The sequence below is a fragment of the Girardinichthys multiradiatus genome, chromosome 13 (genome assembly GCF_021462225.1).
Source record: "Girardinichthys multiradiatus isolate DD_20200921_A chromosome 13, DD_fGirMul_XY1, whole genome shotgun sequence".
Taxonomy (NCBI): domain Eukaryota; kingdom Metazoa; phylum Chordata; class Actinopteri; order Cyprinodontiformes; family Goodeidae; genus Girardinichthys; species Girardinichthys multiradiatus.
In genome coordinates this window covers 39,432,243-39,450,920 of record NC_061806.1, presented here as the reverse complement: position 1 = coordinate 39,450,920, position 18,678 = coordinate 39,432,243, and the positions used below count along the sequence as shown (strand labels likewise).

The window sequence follows — 18,678 nt, the reverse complement described above, 5'->3', positions numbered from 1 at the left end:
GTATGTGCACGCAGCACTTGGTCGGGACTCCTCGTACTCGTCGTCTTCCGCTTTATCCGGGACCGGGTCGCGGGGGCAGCAGACTCAACAGAGACGCCCAGACGTCCCTCTCTCCATACACCTCCTCCAGCTCCTCCAGGGGGAGCCCAAAGCGTTCCCAGGCCAGCCGAGAGACATAGTCCCTCCAGCGTGTCCTGGGCCGTCCCCTGGGCCTCCTTCCGGTGGGACGTGCCTGGAACACCTCCCAAGAAGGCGTCCAGGAGGCATCCGGTATAGATGCCCGAGCCACCTCAACTGGCTCCTCTCGATGTGGAGGAGCAGCGGCTCTACTCCGAGCCCCTCCCGGATGGCCGAGCTCCTCACCCTATCTCTAAGGGAGTGCCCGGCCACCCTACGGAGGAAGCTCATTTCAGCCGCTTGTATCCGGGATCTCGTTCTTTCGGTCATGACCCAAAGTTCATGGCCATAGGTGAGGGTAGGAACATAGACCGACCAGTAAATTGAGAGCTTTGCTTTTCGGCTCAGCTCTCTCTTCACCACAACGGACCGGCACAGCGCCCCCATTACTGTGGCAGCCGCACCGATCCGTCTGTCGATCTCCCGCTCCATTCTTCCCTCACTCGTGAACAAGACCCCGAGATACTTAAACTCCACCACTTGAGGCAGGAACTCCCCTCCAACCTGAAGAGGACAAGCCACCCTTTTCCGGTCAAGTACCATGACCTCGGACTTGGAGGAGCTGATCCTCATCCCAGCCGCTTCACACTTGGCTGCGAACCGCCACAGCGCATGCTGTAGGTCTTGGCTAGAGGGGGCCAGCAGGACCACGTCATCTGCAAAAAGAAGACCCGACCCCCTCCGGCCCTTGGCTGCGTCTAGAAATCCTGTCCATAAAAGTTATGAACAGGACTGGTGATAAAGGGCAGCCCTGCCGGAGTCCAACATGCACCGGGAACAGGTCCGACTTAGTGCCGGCAATGCGGACCAAACTCCTGCTCCGCTCGTACAGGGACCGGATGGCCCCTAGTAAAGGGCCCCCGATTCCATACTCCTGAAGCACCCCCCACAGGGCATCACGAGGGACACAGTCGAATGCCTTCTCCAGGTCCACAAAACACATGTGAACCGGTTGGGCAAACTCCCATGAACCCTCGAGCACCCTGTAGAGGGTATAGAGCTGGTCCAGTGTTCCACAGCCGGGACGAAAACCACACTGCTCCTCCTGAAGCCGAGGTTCGACTATCGGTCGGACTCTCCTCTCCAATACCCTGGCGTAGGCCTTACCAGGGAGGCTGAGGAGTGTGATCCCCCTGTAGTTGGAACACACCCTCCTGGCCACCCCAGTCTGCCAGTCCAGAGGCACTGTCCCCGACCGCCACGCAATGTTGAAGAGACGTGTCAACCATGACAGCCCTACAACATCCAGAGACTTGAGGTACTCAGGGCGGATCTCATCCACCCCCGAAGCCTTGCCACCGCGGAGCTTTTTAACCACCTCGGTGACTTCAGCCTGGGTGATGAAAGAGTCCGACCCCGAGTCCCCAGCCTCTGTTTCCACCACGGAATGCGTGATGGCAGGATTGAGGAGATCCTCGAAGTACTCCTTCCACCGGCCGATAATGTCCCCAGTCGAGGTCAGCAGCTCCCCACCCCCACTGTAAACAGTGTTGGCGAAGCACTGCTTCCCCCTCCTGAGGCGCCGGACGGTTTGCCAGAATCGCTTCGAGGCCAACCGGTAGTCCTTCTCCATGGCCTCGCCGAACTCCTTCCAGGTCCGTGTTTTTGCCTCTGCCACAGCCCGGACTCTTCCCATTCACATGATGGGAAGAGTATTTGTTAAACTACTGTCAGTATGCCCATGTAAATTACAGTATGTGCACGCAGCACTTGGTCGGGACTCCTTTTGCTTTTAATTACTACATTAATGCAGCGTCGTATGTAGGCTATCAGCCTGTTGCTCTGTTGTATTCACAATATTCTTAAGACTGCAATTATCCCTGTTGCAGGTACACCTTTTTCTACCACACTTTTTCCTTCCACTCAATTTTCCATTAATATGTTTGAATACAGCCCTCTGTGAACAGCCAGCTTTTTGTGGCTTAACGTCCTTGTGAAGTGTGACAAGTGTTGTCAAGTCAGCTGACTTCCACATGGTTGTTAAGGCCATAGGCCGTTTTCAGTGATATCCTAATTTACTGAGATGCACCAGAACTGTATCTTAGTAAAAAAAATAACAAAGGTGTACACACTTACTCTATGCTGCAGGCATTATTTATTGACATTATTTTAATTGAACAGATTCTCACAGTGCACAGGTTTAAACTCTGTTATCTGTGGCATTTGTTTTATACCACAGATAACAGTTTGAAAGAGAGAGTAGGATTTGACCTTTACCAACAAGGTCATTCCCAAAGAGCTGTTTGCTGGAAATTTGCTATGCAGTAGATTATTGGCTAAAGGATTCTGCATCAATAATATTCAATATTATTTATATTATATTGTAGATATGTTTATACTGTTTAATTTGTACTGTATTGCACCGACTATGCCAAAACAAATTCCTTGTATGTCCAAAAACGTACTTGGCAATAAAGCTTTTCTGATTCTGATTCTGATTCTGATCAGATGTCAGTTGGATTTTTCTCATTCAAAAAAAAAAAAAAATACATGACCTATAAATACTCACTAGCTGCTGTAGATGGTTCTTAGGTCTGGTACCTGATCTTTTGTCCTCCTCTTGTCCACGTTCTTCATTCTGTTTATACATACATTGCGTGATATGGGGCACGCAATGTATGGGCAAGACACTTTACCCGCCTTGCCTACTGATGGTGGTCAGAGGGCTCGGTGGTGCCTGTGTATGGCAGCCTCACGTCTGCCAGCGTACCGCAGGGCAGCATGGCTACAATGTAGCTCACCACTGTCAATGTGTGTATGAATGGTTGAATGACTGAATGTAGTGTGAAGCGCTTTGGGGACTTGATAAAGCGTTATACAAGTACTGGCCATTTACTATTTAATACGTTTGTTAAAATAGTCACATTTTATTAGCATTTCTTTTAGAGCCAATAATGGCAGCTGGTATTCTCATATTTTACCCTGATAAATATATTTGATTGAACGTATTTTCTTACTCCCATTTTACTCCTTTTCATTGCAGCGTGTCAGAATGTAGCATCATGCCCTTCAGCTTCCCTCTCTGTTCCCACTCTGGATTCTTGTCTGCCGATACCCCTTCAGAACTTCACGTGGCAACTCACCATCCCCAACGAAGCCACCCTGGACCTGGTGTCTCCCACTGGAAGTCTCCGGCAGTCCCTGCCAGGGGAGGAGTGCGATCCATCGACCTCACTGCGCTTGGTCGAGGCCGGCGGTTTTTCCTTTGGAGATTTCTGCTCCAATGGTGTGATCCAGAAACTTCAAGTGCATGCCAACGTCTCCGTCACAATTATGCCGCTAGACTTCACGAGGTGTACGAATCCTTTGCTCAATGTCAGTGTCAGTCCGGAGATCACAGGTAAAAAAAGACTTTGTTACAAAGCTGCAAAGACTGTTACACTATTTATCTGTACATCTATTTTATGATAAAAACCCACCCTGAGACATTTAGATAAATCAATCTTCCCATTTATTAAATGGGGAAAAAGTTATTGTTAGGTAGCAATATTCTCAATACAAAATAAGTGGTAGCACCATTATTGGTACCCTTGTTGCTATACTTTGTAAAATGTATGGGATTCTTCTATGGGATTTCTTAAGACATACAGACAGAGGGTCTTAGCCCATTTCTCTTTGCACAATCTGTAGAGCATCCAAAGTCCTCGGTCCTCACTTCTCAGGTTTTCTGTGGGATTTACATCTGTGAATTGAGATGGCCATGGTAAAAGGTGTTTTTTTCTGCTCGGTGAACCATTTCAGTGGTGATTCGTCCAAATGTTGGATTGTTATCCTCTAGAAAAACCAAAATAAGACCAATTTTTAGTGTTGTGGTCGATACCACTAAATTTTCTAGTGTTCAAGCAGTAATTATGGTTTTCTCTCTAACAAGGTCCCAAGGGACTTTTTGAAGAGAAACAGGCCCATAATATGAAATATCCTCCGCCGTACTCAACAGTGGGCTTGAGGTGTTTATGCATACATTTATTCTTTGTTTCACATTAAACACACTTAGAGTTTGTTGCTGAAAAGTCCAGTCTTGGTCTGATCTCACCAAAGTAGCACAGTTAAGACACCCAATGAAAAAGAGTGAACTACAATACAGCTATTCTGAGGTCGCACATTTTTCTTTACATTTCAAATAATTGTTTAGTAGTAGTAGTAGTTTGTCAGACCCCAATGAGCGTTCAAATAGTGGTTGAGAATGAAAAGAATTTAGTTTGCTCTTATGTATGGAATAAAAAAACGCTTTTTTCTTGAATAAAATTAATATATCTTAAATAGAAATCAGCCAGACTGAATTAGTCCTAATTGCTAAATTCTTCCAGTGACTTTCTTTCCAAATGGATTTTAATCAAACTGGGCTGATAATGGAGTGAAGACAGCATGGCATTTGCATGCATTAAAGGAGGAACCCCACAAAATTGCAACAAATGTATGGACATAATTATATATTACATTTTTAGTAGACAAATGGGTCAACATTATAATTAATTATATAGACTCAATTTCTATATAATTAGTTCAATTATATAGAAAAAGCGTTCAATTTTGTTTAAGCTAATTCACTCAGATTTAGATTAAAATTCAATTGCAACATTTCAAGTCTGTCCAATTATAATATAAAACAGTCCCACTAATTACTGACATTGTAGAGGAACAACTCCCTTTTTTAGCAGGAAGAAACCTCCAGCTGAGCCCAGCTCAGCTTGAGCAGCCCTACGCCAGGACTGGCTAGGAGGTGAGAAGGCAGGAATAGCTGGGATAGGAGTACTTTCTATAGAAAAAAAAACAAAAAAACAGTTAATGGCAGATAAAACTCTGTTAGTGGTTTTGTCCAGGAATGAGATGCAGCTAAAGTCATGAGCCAGGGTACTGAGTTTGGGGTACTTTATATGGAAAAAGAAGAACCAAGAGTACAGAGTTAATGGCAGCAATCTCTGTTAATGGCCTTGTCCAAGAAAGAGACTAAGCCAAGGAGTGCTTCCTTCAGGACAGAAAAACAGAAAGAGCTCAAGGTCAATGGCAGCTCTGCCGATGAGTCTGTCCTGGAAAGAGATACACTATAGCATTGAGCAAGCTGCACTCTATGTGAAAGAAAAACAAGTACATAGTTATTGGCAACAATTTCTCCAAAAATATCTTCATCTAGGAAAAAGACACAACTAAACACAGGATCTCTCAACCAAGTCTTCTGTGGGAAGAAAAACAAAGACAACCCAAAGTTAGTGGCAGCATTACGTTTTAAATAATGCACGAATCATTCATATAAGATATGATCGAGCTTGGTCATTAAGAGATTTATATTAATTATTAAAAGAAATTTCCAAACTAGCAAGAGTGGCCCCACTAGGTAACATATATTACCTATATTCTGATTGAATAACATACCTACCATACCTAAGTAACTGGGAAAAATTCAATTATTAATAATTATTATTTATCTGATTTCTAATCTATTGGCCTGCCATCATGAGTCACTTCTTAAAACTACAAATGTATTTAATTTAGAGAAATGGAAAGAGACTTTCCAACAGACTTAAATTCAATTCAATTCAGTTTTATTTATATAGCGCAAATTCACAACACATGTCGTCTCAAGGCACTTCAAAACAGTCAAGTTCATACATTCCAATTAATCCTCAATATTGAACAGTGCAGTCAGATTCAGTTATTTATTCAAATTGGATAAAAAGTTTTTCTGTCTAAGGAAACCCAGCAGATTGCATCCAGTCAGTGACTTGCAGCATTCACTCCTCCTGGATGAGCATGTAGAGACAGTGGACAGTCACTGGTGTTGACTTTGCAGCAATCCCTCATACTGAGCATGCATGTAGCGACAGTGGAGAGGAAAAACTCCCTTTTAACAGGAAGAAACCTCCAGCAGAACCAGAACTAGGCTCAGTGTGAGCGGCCATCTGCCACGACCGACTGGGGGTTTGAGAGAACAGAGCAGAGACACAAAAAGAACACAGAAGGAGTACTTTCTATGGGAAGGAAAAGTAAATGTTAATGGATGTAGCTCCTTTAGTCATTTCACCTAGAAAGAAAGAACAGATAAACTCTGAGCAAGTTTTCAAGGTTAGAGTCTGAAAGAGAGCACATAGAGTTAGTCACAGTAGAAGCTCAGTCAGTAGCCATGTCTAGGAGAGAGAAAGGGTTAAACACTGAAAGACAGGGCCATGTGGATCATCGGTAGAAGGTGAGCATTAAGTTGTTGCCAGCAGAAGCTCGGACGATTCCCCTCTCCAGAAAGGTGTCACAGGTAAACACAGAGCCAGGCCAGGTGTAGCTTCAAGGAAGAGAAAAGAGAGAACAAAGTTAAAAGCTGAAATAACAGCAAATAATGCAAAATTGGAGAGTAGTGTGAGAATGTAGTAAAGAGGGTGAAAGTGGTCATTATGTCCTCCAGCAGCCTAAGCCTATAGCAGCATAACTACACAGATAGTTTCAGTTCAGATTATTTAGTTAAACGGCGCTTATTTACAACAATGTCGTCTCAAGGAACCTCACAAAGGTTCCCACTGATGGTCATTGTTATACTAAAAACCACAAGGATTGGGATACCTCTCTTTGTCAGACTGATTATAATCATTGGAAAAGAGAAGGGGTCATACAGGTAGCAGAAATGGAGGGTGTGTTTGCACCTCAACCATAACTGAGCTGGTTTAGGCTAAACCTGACTCCCCCTTACTCCATCCTCCAGCAGCCTAAGCCTATAGCAGCATAACTACAGAGATAGCTCAGGATAGCCTAAGCCACTCTAACTATAAGCTTTATCAAAGAGGAAAGTTTTAAGCCTAGCCTTAAAAGTAGACAGGGTGTCTGCCTCACGGACTAAAACTGGGAGCTGGTTCCACAGGAGAGGAGCCTGAATACTAAAGGATCTGCCTCCCATTCTACTTCTAGAGACTCTAGGAACCACCAGTAAACTTGCAGTCTGAGAACAAAGTGCTCTGTTAGGAACATATGGAACAATCAGATCTCTGATGTATGATGGAGTTAGATCATTAAGGGCTTTATATGTGAGGAGGAGAATTTTAAATTCTATTCTGGATTTAACAGGGAGCCAATGAAGGGAAGCTAAAATAGGAGAAATGTGATCTCTCTTTTTAATTTTCATCAATTATAATCTATATTTAGGGCAAGCTGGCTTTTGCTATCAACAAGTGCTTACTTTTTTCCCTGCACTAACATATGATTTAGAGCCATTTTTACAACTTGCCTGTATCAGTTAAAGCTGCTTCGGCAGTGATGGAAGAATGTGGATTGTTTGGACTCACTATTTGTGCTGTAACAACATTTCCCGTCAGTCTTTCAACACCTGAATGAAACAAGTTAAAACCTGCTCGCTGGCTGCTTTTAGTCTTCCAGCTGAGCCAAAAAGGCACTTAAGATGTGCTGTAAAACAATTAATCCATAAACAGAACATCAGTGAATTAGATCAAAGTATTTATCTTCGTATTTAAAATTTTGATAAAATCGATACTTCAGAAACGTACACTAGTCATTTGATCTTTAGGTTCTGGTATTTTTTTTTTCTTTTGTTGCATTTTTAATAAAACTAAAAATGGCATAAAGGTATTTGTAACTCAAGAAAAATAAATCAATATTACAGTCAGTAAACAAATAATAATAAAAAAATATTAAGCTGTTGCGTATTATTTTCTCATTCCTTCCAGCCTCCACACGGGGGCAGTGTTGTTTCAGTTATTGTAGAGAAGCAAATTTACAGAAAAGCTCTGAATCCCGACGTTATTTCTATGTCTTCTTCAGAAACCATCATCTACAGGGTCAGCCCCAGCATATTGTCTTCCACGATGCTGGCCACCCCAAGCTGGCCCCAGGGAATGAAGCCTCTCTCCACAGTCTCCTGGATTGTGGATCTTCCTAGTCGGTACAAAGCACACCTCCAGTTTATCAATGTCACCCAGCCCACTTGCGCTGACAGACACACCTGCATCAAGGTGAAGTTGCTGGGCCAGAAGGAGGAGCTCATGAGCCGCAGGGAGGACGAGAAGGTGGAGAACCTGTGGATCCAGCAGAGCTTCTACCTGAACATGTCTAACTGCATGCCAGAAAAGAACCATTTTGGTGCCAGGATCATGATTGTTCTTCAGAAAAAGAATGGTAAGGAATCCCTCTGGTCATAAATACCAAATAGTCTCACAATCAAAAACTTGGGCTCAAGATTTTCTTTGGTTTTTCTCCACAGATCTGTTGATCATCCTTCTTGGATTGTTCGGAGCTCTTCTGGTTCTGGTCATAGTACTAGCTGTTGTATGTATTGTAATAAGGTGAGCAGCATTTATTTGTCCGTTAAGATATTTATTTCAAATTCTAGATTGTTTGAGGTTGAAATAAATAAAGTAAAATTCAGAAAAATTGCTTTTGGTGTTTGATCAGCAGCACCAACTCCTGTTAATCCCTTGTCCTTCTGTTGCCCCTAATAGATTAGCATACGTCTACCCTATTGTCATTATACACAGAAATATAATGAGTGTATCTCAAAATCAGAACATTATCAAAAAGTTAGATTAGTGATATTAATCCAAAAAGTTGGTTCAAGTTTAACAAGTTGTGGTTGAGTATATTTGTACCATGGGATACATTGGTTTAAATGTTTTATTTTCCCTCAATAAATAATAACATCATTTAAAAACAGATTGTATTTACTCAGGCTATCTTTGTCTGATATACACTGCTCAAAAAACACTCAAATAACACATCCTAGATCTGAATGAATGAAATATTCTCAGTGAATTCTTTGTTCTGTACAAAGTTGAATGTGCTGACAACAAAATCACACAAAATTCATCAACGGAAATCAAATTATTAACCAATGGAGGCCTGGATTTGGAGTCACACAAACTTAAAGTGGAAAAACACACTACAGGCTAATCCAACTTTGATGTAATGTCCTTAAAACAAGTCAAAATGAGGCTCAGTATTGTGTGTGACCTCCACGTGTCTGTATGACCTCCCTACAACGCCTGGGCATGCTCCTGATGAGACGGAGGATGGTCTCCTGAGGGATCTCCTCCCAGACCTGGACTAAAGCATCCGCCAACTCCTGGACAGTCTGTGGTGCAACGTGACGTTGGTGGATGGAGACATGATGTCCCAGATGTGCTCAATCGGATTCAGGTCTGGGGAACGGGCGGGCCAGTCCATAGCTTCAATGTCTTCATCTTGCAGGAACTGCTGACACACTCCAGCCACATGAGGTCTAGCATTGTCCTGCATTAGGAGAAACCCAGGGCCAACCGCACCAGCATATGGTCTCACAAGGGGTCTGAGGATCTCATCTCGGTACCTAATGGCAGTCAGGCTACCTCTGGTGAGCACATGGAGGGTCATGTGGCGCTCCAAAGAAATGCCACCCCACACCATTACTGACCCACTGCCAAACCGGTCATGCTGAAGAATGTTGCAGGCAGCAGATCGTTCTCCTCGGTGTCTCCAGACTCTGTCACATCTGTCACATGTGCTCAGTGTGAACCTGCTTTCATCTGTGAAGACCACAGGGCACCAGTGGCGAATTTGCCAATCCTGGTGTTCTCTGGCAAATGCCAAGCGTCCTGCACGGTGTTGGGCTGTGAGCACAACCCCCATTTGTGGACGTCGGGCCTTCATACCATCCTCATGGAGTCGGTTTCTAACCGTTTGTGCAGACACATGCACATTTGTGGCCTGCTGGAGGTCATTTTGCAGGGTTCTAGCAGTGCTCCTCCTGTTCCTCCTTGCAAAAAGGTGGAGGTAGCGGTTCTGCTGCTGGGTTGTTGCCCTCCTACGGCCTCCTCCACGTCTCCTGGTGTACTGGCCTGTCTCCTGGTAGCGCCTCCAGGCTCTGGACACTACGCTGACAGACACAGCAAACCTTGCCACAGCTCACATTGATGTGCCATCCTGGATGAGCTGCACTACCTGAGCCACTTGTGTGGGTTGTAGAGTCCGTCTCATGCTACCACGAGTGTGAAAGCACCACCAACATTCAAAAGTGACCAAAACATCAGCCAGAAAGCATAGGTACTGAGAAGTGGTCTGTGGTCCCCACCTGCAGAACCACTCCTTTATTGAGTGTCTTGATAATCACCAAAGATTTCCCCCTGTTGTCTTTTCCATTTGAACAACATCATGTGAAATTGATTGTCAATCATTGTTGCTTCCTAAGTGGACAGTTTGATTTCACACAAGTTTGATTTACTTGGAGTTATATTGTGTTGTTTAAGTGGTCCCTTTATTTTTTTGAGCAGTGTATAAAATAAGCTTAAATGTAAATATTTAAATGTAGTACAAAGCAAAAACAAAACACAAACACTTTTTCACAACCATGTACCTTTTGTTTCTGTTTCTAAATGTTAAAAAACTCAGTTGAAAACTAAGAATCTATATGAAGAAATAAAATGTAATTATATATGATATATTTTAATAAGGTGACTGTAATTTACTCAACGTTACATTTTTATATTTTGGTCTTCATGTGTGTCTTCATCTTTCCCTACAGGAAAAAGAAAGCAAAAATGAACAGAGAATCTTCCATTTACATGGGCAAAGGAAATATCTTCCGTCCAAGTGACAAGCACTTCACCAAAACCCGGGCCGACAATGACTCCCACGTCTATGAGAACATAGATGACACCATGGTCTACGGCCACCTCCTGAATAACTCCACCTACGACAGTGTGGAACAGCCAAAAGGAATGCTGGTTGACTCTTATCAAACGTTTATGGGTCCCACTGATGGACCGCTGCCAATTATTAAGGAACCTGATCCAGAGCCGCTGAAGGAGCGTTACCAAATCTTTTTGGACCCTTCTGAGACTTTCATCCCGTCCCGTCCATGCACTCCCATCAATCGGCAGGACAGCCTCGGCTTCCAGGACCGCAGGATGATGGATAATGAACTCTACACATTCAAAGCCACGGGGGAGATGAACACGATCCGTCTCTCCAGCGCCGACCTGGACCCGCAGCCACCACTACCGGAGGAGAGCTTGTAGCGCTAAAGGACTCCATCTGTGTGATTGACCTGTTTTACTGAAGTCTTGTCAGGTTATGAGGTCTCTATCAAACTCTGGGAATCTGAGGTCTTTTTAGTGCACCCTTTGACATCTCTGTAAGGCTCTAAGGATTAAAAGTCTGTGCCTGAATAATTTTGGGAATAGGATGCACTCTTTCTCGTGCAAGAGATTTAACGCTGCTCACTTGGAAGCAGCGTTAAAAGCTAAAAACAAATCTGTGACCTCTCGGACAATTCTTGAGTTTTTATAATTGTTGTTTCTGCTTATTTTGAAGGGAAACAACAAAATGATTTTAAAAACTTTGTAAAATACTTTTCTACACTTGTTTGAGTTTTGGTTTTGACATTTTTAAATTTGAATAAAGACTGAAATTAATTAACATACCATTACTGATTTCCAGAGAGAAAATATGACCAGTTTGAACTAAAACAAAAATAAAAGCTACAGAATACTTTGTTTTTTATTAAAAACAAAATGGTTTCTATGCACTCATTTTTTTATTTTGTTTTCATTTCTCATACCAAACACAAGTCAGTTTTATGTTTTGCTTTTCTTTTGTGAAAAAGTTTTTTTTCAAAATGTTTTTATGAGCAAAAATGTGCAAAATAAAGTTTTGTTGAAAAAACTGTTTGCAACTTTATTTTAATTAAAACAAATATACTGTTAAATATTTGTCATTATGATTTTATCGCCATAGTTTTTTGATGAGGTGTGTAATCAGTAGAATAAAGATTACTATTCTATTCTACAGATAATGGTTTAAATTACTGTTCAAAATTGTTTTCTCATAATCAATTTAGTTTTCAAAGTGAGAACCAGAATACAGGAAGTTGTCCTTTCCTCTTAGCAGTTAACAATTTTAGATGATATGAGACAAATATTCATAAAATTGCTTAAAATCCAACACAATGTATTTAAATGTATTTTGTTTTCCTGAGAAATTCTCATTCAGTGTTGTTCAGGTCCCTTTTTGGACCAGCAGAAAATTTACAGATTACAGTTTACAGGTCCTTCTCAAAAAATTAGCATATTGTGATAAAGTTCATTATTTTCCATAATGTCATGATGAAAATTTAACATTCATATATTTTAGATTCATTGCACACTAACTGAAATATTTCAGGTCTTTTATTGTCTTAATACGGATGATTTTGGCATACAGCTCATGAAAACCCAAAATTCCTATCTCACAAAATTAGCATATTTCATCCGACCAATAAAAGAAAAGTGTTTTTAATACAAAAAACGTCAACCTTCAAATAATCATGTACAGTTATGCACTCAATACTTGGTCGGGAATCCTTTTGCAGAAATGACTGCTTCAATGCGGCGTGGCATGGAGGCAATCAGCCTGTGGCACTGCTGAGGTCTTATGGAGGCCCAGGATGCTTCAATAGCGGCCTTTAGCTCATCCAGAGTGTTGGGTCTTGAGTCTCTCAACGTTCTCTTCACAATATCCACCAGATTCTCTATGGGGTTCAGGTCAGGAGAGTTGGCAGGCCAATTGAGCACAGTGATACCATGGTCAGTAAACCATTTACCAGTGGTTTTGACACTGTGAGCAGGTGCCAGGTCGTGCTGAAAAATGAAATCTTCATCTCCATAAAGCTTTTCAGCAGATGGAAGCATGAAGTGCTCCAAAATCTCCTGATAGCTAGCTGCATTGACCCTGCCCTTGATAAAACACAGTGGACCAACACCAGCAGCTGACACGGCACCCCAGACCATCACTGACTGTGGGTACTTGACACTGGACTTCTGGCATTTTGGCATTTCCTTCTCCCTAGTCTTCCTCCAGACTCTGGCACCTTGATTTCCGAATGACATGCAGAATTTGCTTTCATCCGAAAAAATTACTTTGGACCACTGAGCAACAGTCCAGTGCTGCTTCTCTGTAGCCCAGGTCAGGCGCTTCTGCCGCTGTTTCTGGTTCAAAAGTGGCTTGACCTGGGGAATGCGGCACCTGTAGCCCATTTCCTGCACACGCCTGTGCACGGTGGCTCTGGATGTTTCTACTCCAGACTCAGTCCACTGCTTCCGCAGGTCCCCCAAGGTCTGGAATCGACCCTTCTCCACAATCTTCCTCAGGGTCCGGTCACCTCTTCTCATTGTGCAGCGTTTTCTGCCACACTTTTTCCTTCCCACAGACTTCCCACTGAGGTGCCTTGATACAGCACTCTGGGAACAGCCTATTTGTTCAGAAATTTTTTCTGTGTCTTACCCTCTTGCTTGAGGGTGTCAATAGTGGCCTTGTGGACAGCAGTCAGGTCGGCAGTCTTACCCATGATTGGGGTTTTGAGTGATGAACCAGGCTGGGAGTTTTAAAGGCCTCAGGAATCTTTTGCAGGTGTTTAGAGTTAACTCGTTGATTCAGATGATTAGGTTCATAGCTCGTTTAGAGACCCTTTTAATGATATGCTAATTTTGTGAGATAGGAATTTTGGGTTTTCATGAGCTGTATGCCAAAATCATCCGTATTAAGACAATAAAAGACCTGAAATATTTCAGTTAGTGTGCAATGAATCTAAAATATATGAATGTTAAATTTTCATCATTACATTATGGAAAATAATGAACTTTATCACAATATGCTAATATTTGGAGAAGGACCTGTATATTGGAGAAACAAAACCACATTTCCTTAAATTAAACTAGGAAGATATCATGGACAAGTACATCTCAATTTACATTGTTTGTCAAAGCAGATTCAAAAGAACATGTGGTTGGTATGAAGCACCTTGTGGCTTGCAGCTCCAGTTTCTTACCCAAAAGTGTATGAAATAACTTAAACTGGAAAAGTAGAAAGTGGCAAAGGGGTGACACAACCAGAACCTGCTTTATAACTAAAGTCAACCACTATTAGTATTATTAACAACTAATGCATTTTTCTGCATTTCAACACTAAAATATGTTTGCTTACAGATATTATACAGCACTGTGCGCACCACTGATTTAACATGCAACATTTTAAATTTGCCAATAAACAGTTTGTTGCTGGTTTCAAAAAGTTGCATTGAATGGCCAAGGGAGGGCAATAAAGCATGAGAAATGGTGGAGGTCACTATTAATATAGTGAGACAGAGGGAGTTGAGGCTTATTTCGTAGTGCTCCGTGTTGAGTTGTCACTCATTAAATGTTTTAAACTTATAACTAGATGTCCAGCTGTTTTTTGGACCAATCTTCAGCGTTTTCAGCTCCATGTACCACAGCTATTAGTAGCTAGCTATAGCTGCTAACTACCAATAGCTGTCCAGTGTACGTAAACGAGGAAAGAAAGTGAATATTTTTTCTTTGTTCTCCTAGACATTTGTGTTAGCATCTCAACTTATGAAAATAGTCTGATTGAAGTCACTCCATTGCCAGTTTGTACACAAGCTTCAATATTTCACAACCATAGACAACTATTTCTTATCCGTTTCTCTGCTCTTGGTATTATATTTGATAAATTATGGAGACAAATGAACATATTGTGTTTGTTTAGTTTCATTAGGTTTCCTGCTTCATTATGTTCCACTTTGAAAATTTCTAACTGTGATTCTTGTGTTTTTAAGTTGTATTTCTTTTGACCACTGAGTTTTTAAAAATTTAGTTTGACCTTCAACTGTAAATAATTTTTTTCTCCTAATAAATTCACACCGTTATTCTGAGGGCGTAAACTTTGCATGTTGTGGTGAGAGCTTCTTTCATTGACTAATAGAGTGACAAACGGCTCTATATTGAGACCTTTTTATTCTGGATTTTGAAAATGGTTTCAACCACAGAAGCTTGCAGCCACAGAAAATTGTAAGGAAGAGGATGTGGAAGAATGGCATTCAGGATAAACTACTGCAAAAGAACAACTGAGGAAGCCAGATTTTCAAAAACTGCAGGAACCTTTCTGGTTTTATCTAGTTTTCATCTGCTTGTTCATTTCCAGCTTAGTGATCTTATAACAAATGCAGAAATTGATATTGAAAGTTTATTGAAAGTAACTTTACAGGATACATCACACAGGACATTACAGAAGAATATAGGATTCGTACATTAGCGTAACGCAAAGTTAACTTGCTTTGAAAGAAAACTGCAGTTTTACTTGGCTTCTTGTGAGTCTTTTTATTTAAACGCAGCAAAGTTTAGACCAGATGTTCTCAGCCTGAGACACAAACCTGCTTCAGTATTTATATGAGGAAAAATGCAATATTTAACCAATGTTTTATGTTCAGGTGCCAGCACCTTCACTTTTTCTTTTTCTTAGGAGCGCTGGTAATTTGGTCAGCGAGTATTAAATAAACTGCATTAGATTTCATGTTGTGTTTTAAACACAGAAAATGAACTGCATTTAGTTAAGTTTTTTTCATTATAGATTGGACAGTGTCCCTCCTGGTTTTATTGCAACCGCAAGGAATGCTGCAAATGACATACCAGCACATCACTTTTGTCAAAAATAAAACCTGGTTATGTAACTGTAACTGTGACCTCTACATCTCATTTTGGTCTGGATGCAGCTGAAAATCACTGGTTTAAACCCCTCTTTAGAATAGCAAGCAGCAGCGGGAGAGTGCACACATAAAGCAGCTGTAACAAAGTTCAGAGTGCAAGATGATATAAATGGGATCAAACTATGTTGAACTGGCAGACTGAAGGCTTCTCCTCACGGCAGTTCTCATCAAGCCATTTCCCGTTGGACGATGACAGGACGGCACAGTTCTGGGACTTGCCGCCATCCGGCTCAGGAGTTCCAAAGTCGGACGTGTCCCAGTTTTTATATGCGATGCTAAAGCCGGCTTGATCCATCCACTGACCCTCTGTGGTCATGTCGTTGACTCCAAGCCAGACCTGCTCATACAGGCCAACGCTTTGCTTGATGTAGTCCCTGAGCTGGTCGTTCTCTTGACTTGAGGTGGGCGTACCGAGGACGCCACCCAAGGCGTTGCAGTCCTCACTGGCAGTGTGATAACGTTTCTTCAGAGGGTCAGCCAAGAAACACTTTCCTTGGATCTTTACACCTTTTAAACACACTGGAAAAGAAGTTAGAATGAGATAAAGAGGCTGCTTAGTTTGTTCATGGCTTAGGCCGGCTCAGTAAAAGGAACTTCCACCATTTCACTGTTCTTTTTGATATATGACGAAACTGAGTCCATAATATTTTATAACTTAGGAAACAACTGGACATCCTTTGTGTTCTGAGCAACAGATGACACATGTGTGAGCCAGGTGTTGTCCAGATGAAGGTTTCAGGCTGTTTCTTATATTTATAATAAGCTTACCTCAGAATATTGGCTGCAGGCTGAATGATAATCCACCTCAGACAGAAGTCCTACTAAAATGCCTGAAACTATACTCACCACTTTACCTTTAAACCTTCAACTACTTTTTAAAGGAAGAACGTTGTTCTAGACATTATTTCAGGTTTTCCATACACTTTTTCCTGGTTGTACTTTCTTGTGGTAATGTTAAATTTTCTTCTCTGCGATGTCAAACATCTTTCTCCATTAAAAGTGAGTAAATACAGCAAAGTTTAAATATAAATGTTATGTATCAATATGAACAGAAGAAAACGTATTATCACTCTTTGTTTAAGGATCCAAATTGTGGAGCTGGAAGGACTAAAAAAGGTTTTAGACTCCTAATAGCTGACGCTGGATTGTGTTGTTATCCTTATTTGATCTATTTATGCTGCATTAAAAAACATTTTGCATCTTAATTTACATGAAAAAGTTTTAAATTTTCTATTTGAAGGAAAAGTACATAAAAATTTGTGTCTCTCACCTTTTTAGATTCTGAACTTTTATTTAGAAATGTTATTGTTGAACATCAGCTTTAGCTCAGTAACAAGGTTTATAGGTAACAATCTATAATTGTACTGCATGGAGTTTTCAATATAACCAAAACTGAAATTGTATACTTATTAAGTTCCCTTTAATCGGAATTTCAGTTATTGTTACTTCAAACATTTTAATACTAAAAAGAATCTGTAGCATGGACTGTATGCCGACTTTGAATGATAGTGGGACACAACTAATACAGTAATACATCTAATTTGACTATTCACAAAATGGCTTGCTAAAAAGTCCACACTGCAAGATAAAATTATATGTGCACCTGAAATATGATAACAAAATCAATAACACCTTTTAGAAAGCAATATTTCTTCTATCTGATTATCGTCTGTGAAGAAGCTGTTTTCTAGCTTGAGTTCACCTGTTTGTAGAGCTTGTTGTTCCTTCAGCAGGTTGAGCTCCTGAATGATGTCATCGATCTGTGTCTGCAGCTCCACCATGACAGCATCCCTCGATGCATCTGATTTAAGACACAAAAAACAAGCTACATAAAACCTCAAATCTGACCAACAGACAACAAAAATGATAAAACTATCAGGCCTTCATTGCACAGGGAAGGTTTTTTCCATCTACCTTTCTTCACCGGCTTCTTCCTCGTTGCAGTCTGCTGATGTGAGCAGTGGATGAGCAGCAGGACGCCCAGCAGAACAGAAACTCCTCTGAACTCCATCCTGAAACCTGTTGAATGTGGCTGCTCCAACGTGGATGCTCACACATTTATCCATCTGCTTCACACCCTCCCCTTCCATCCCTCCTTACAAAGGAAAAGTACTGGAAACGCTGTTTGTGGGTCCAACAGTCCAACCTCAGGAGCCTGGACGTACGACGCACTGAGGCGTCCCATCTGGCTCCAGTCTCCTCACGTGGAGGCAGCATGCTGAGCAGAGCCAGGCCCGTGAAGCAGGTGCAGACAGGGTGGGATGGTGCAGAGCAGCTTTTGCATAATCCTTCAGCAGCTTTCATAAAGGTGATGGAGAAGAAGGAAACTATGACTCTTCTGTTGCATAAACCTTTTATCTCATGAGCTAAAAAAGCTGCTTTTTGCTCTTTGATCTTGCAATAAATCTATCCTGAAAATACATCATTTAACCTTATTTGAAAGAACATCTCAGCTGTTTTTGGCTCAAGTATTGCACATTGATGACCGTTGTGCTTAAAACACTACCAATTTCTCTTTATTTTGCTTCTAAGGATCTGGATTTTCTTCTGTTCCTAATGGTAAGTGTTTTTTTATAAGGACATAGAAGGTCTATCAAAGTTTTGGATCACTTAGGTTATTACTAGTTAGTTTTACAAGTTAAACATGAAAATAACCCTGCAAATACCTGACACAGGACCTTAGAAATGTATTATTCTTCATTTGATCATCTACTGTTTGTCAGATTTTCAGTTAATAGCTATTTGGGAATCATCTTTTTGGTTTTAAAATATTATTGTGTTTGTCAAACTATCGGTTATTGTCATAGATTTGAGCAAAAAATGGGAACAAATTATGTCTTTGTGGCAGGTTGCTAAACTTTTGCCGATTTTTAACATTCTTCCCTAAGTTCTGTGTTGACTTTTTATTTAATGTCAGAATAATTCAGACGTTTTCAGAGTTAAATGGTGTCTCTAAGAAAACAGTGTAAACGTTTGAAAGTTATTGGTATGTTTTGGACCTTTCTGCTCTCAGCCTTTGA

General features: G+C 41.3%; 2 protein-coding genes across 2 annotated transcripts in view; one reads left to right on the top strand and one right to left on the bottom strand.

Annotated features, from left to right (window-relative positions):
* The window catches only part of cdcp1b (CUB domain containing protein 1b), a 28,939-nt gene extending 17,351 nt beyond the window's left edge, over positions 1–11,588 (top strand). The window contains exons 11-14 of the mRNA XM_047382861.1: positions 3,161–3,517; positions 7,933–8,286; positions 8,372–8,453; positions 10,664–11,588. Of these exons, the coding sequence (XP_047238817.1) occupies positions 3,161–3,517; positions 7,933–8,286; positions 8,372–8,453; positions 10,664–11,159 (1,289 nt within the window). The 3' untranslated portion in view covers positions 11,160–11,588. The remainder of the gene's footprint in view (positions 1–3,160; positions 3,518–7,932; positions 8,287–8,371; positions 8,454–10,663) is intronic.
* A 3,536-nt stretch (positions 11,589–15,124) lies between these two features.
* LOC124879699 (tetranectin-like) lies at positions 15,125–17,705 on the bottom strand. Its single transcript, XM_047384414.1, has 3 exons — positions 17,573–17,705; positions 17,361–17,459; positions 15,125–16,177 (listed from the first exon to the last, which is right to left on the bottom strand). Exons 1-3 carry the CDS (start codon positions 17,667–17,669, stop codon positions 15,774–15,776), a joined length of 600 nt encoding a protein of 199 aa, XP_047240370.1. The 5' UTR covers positions 17,670–17,705; the 3' UTR covers positions 15,125–15,773.
* Positions 17,706–18,678: the final 973 nt, after the last annotated feature.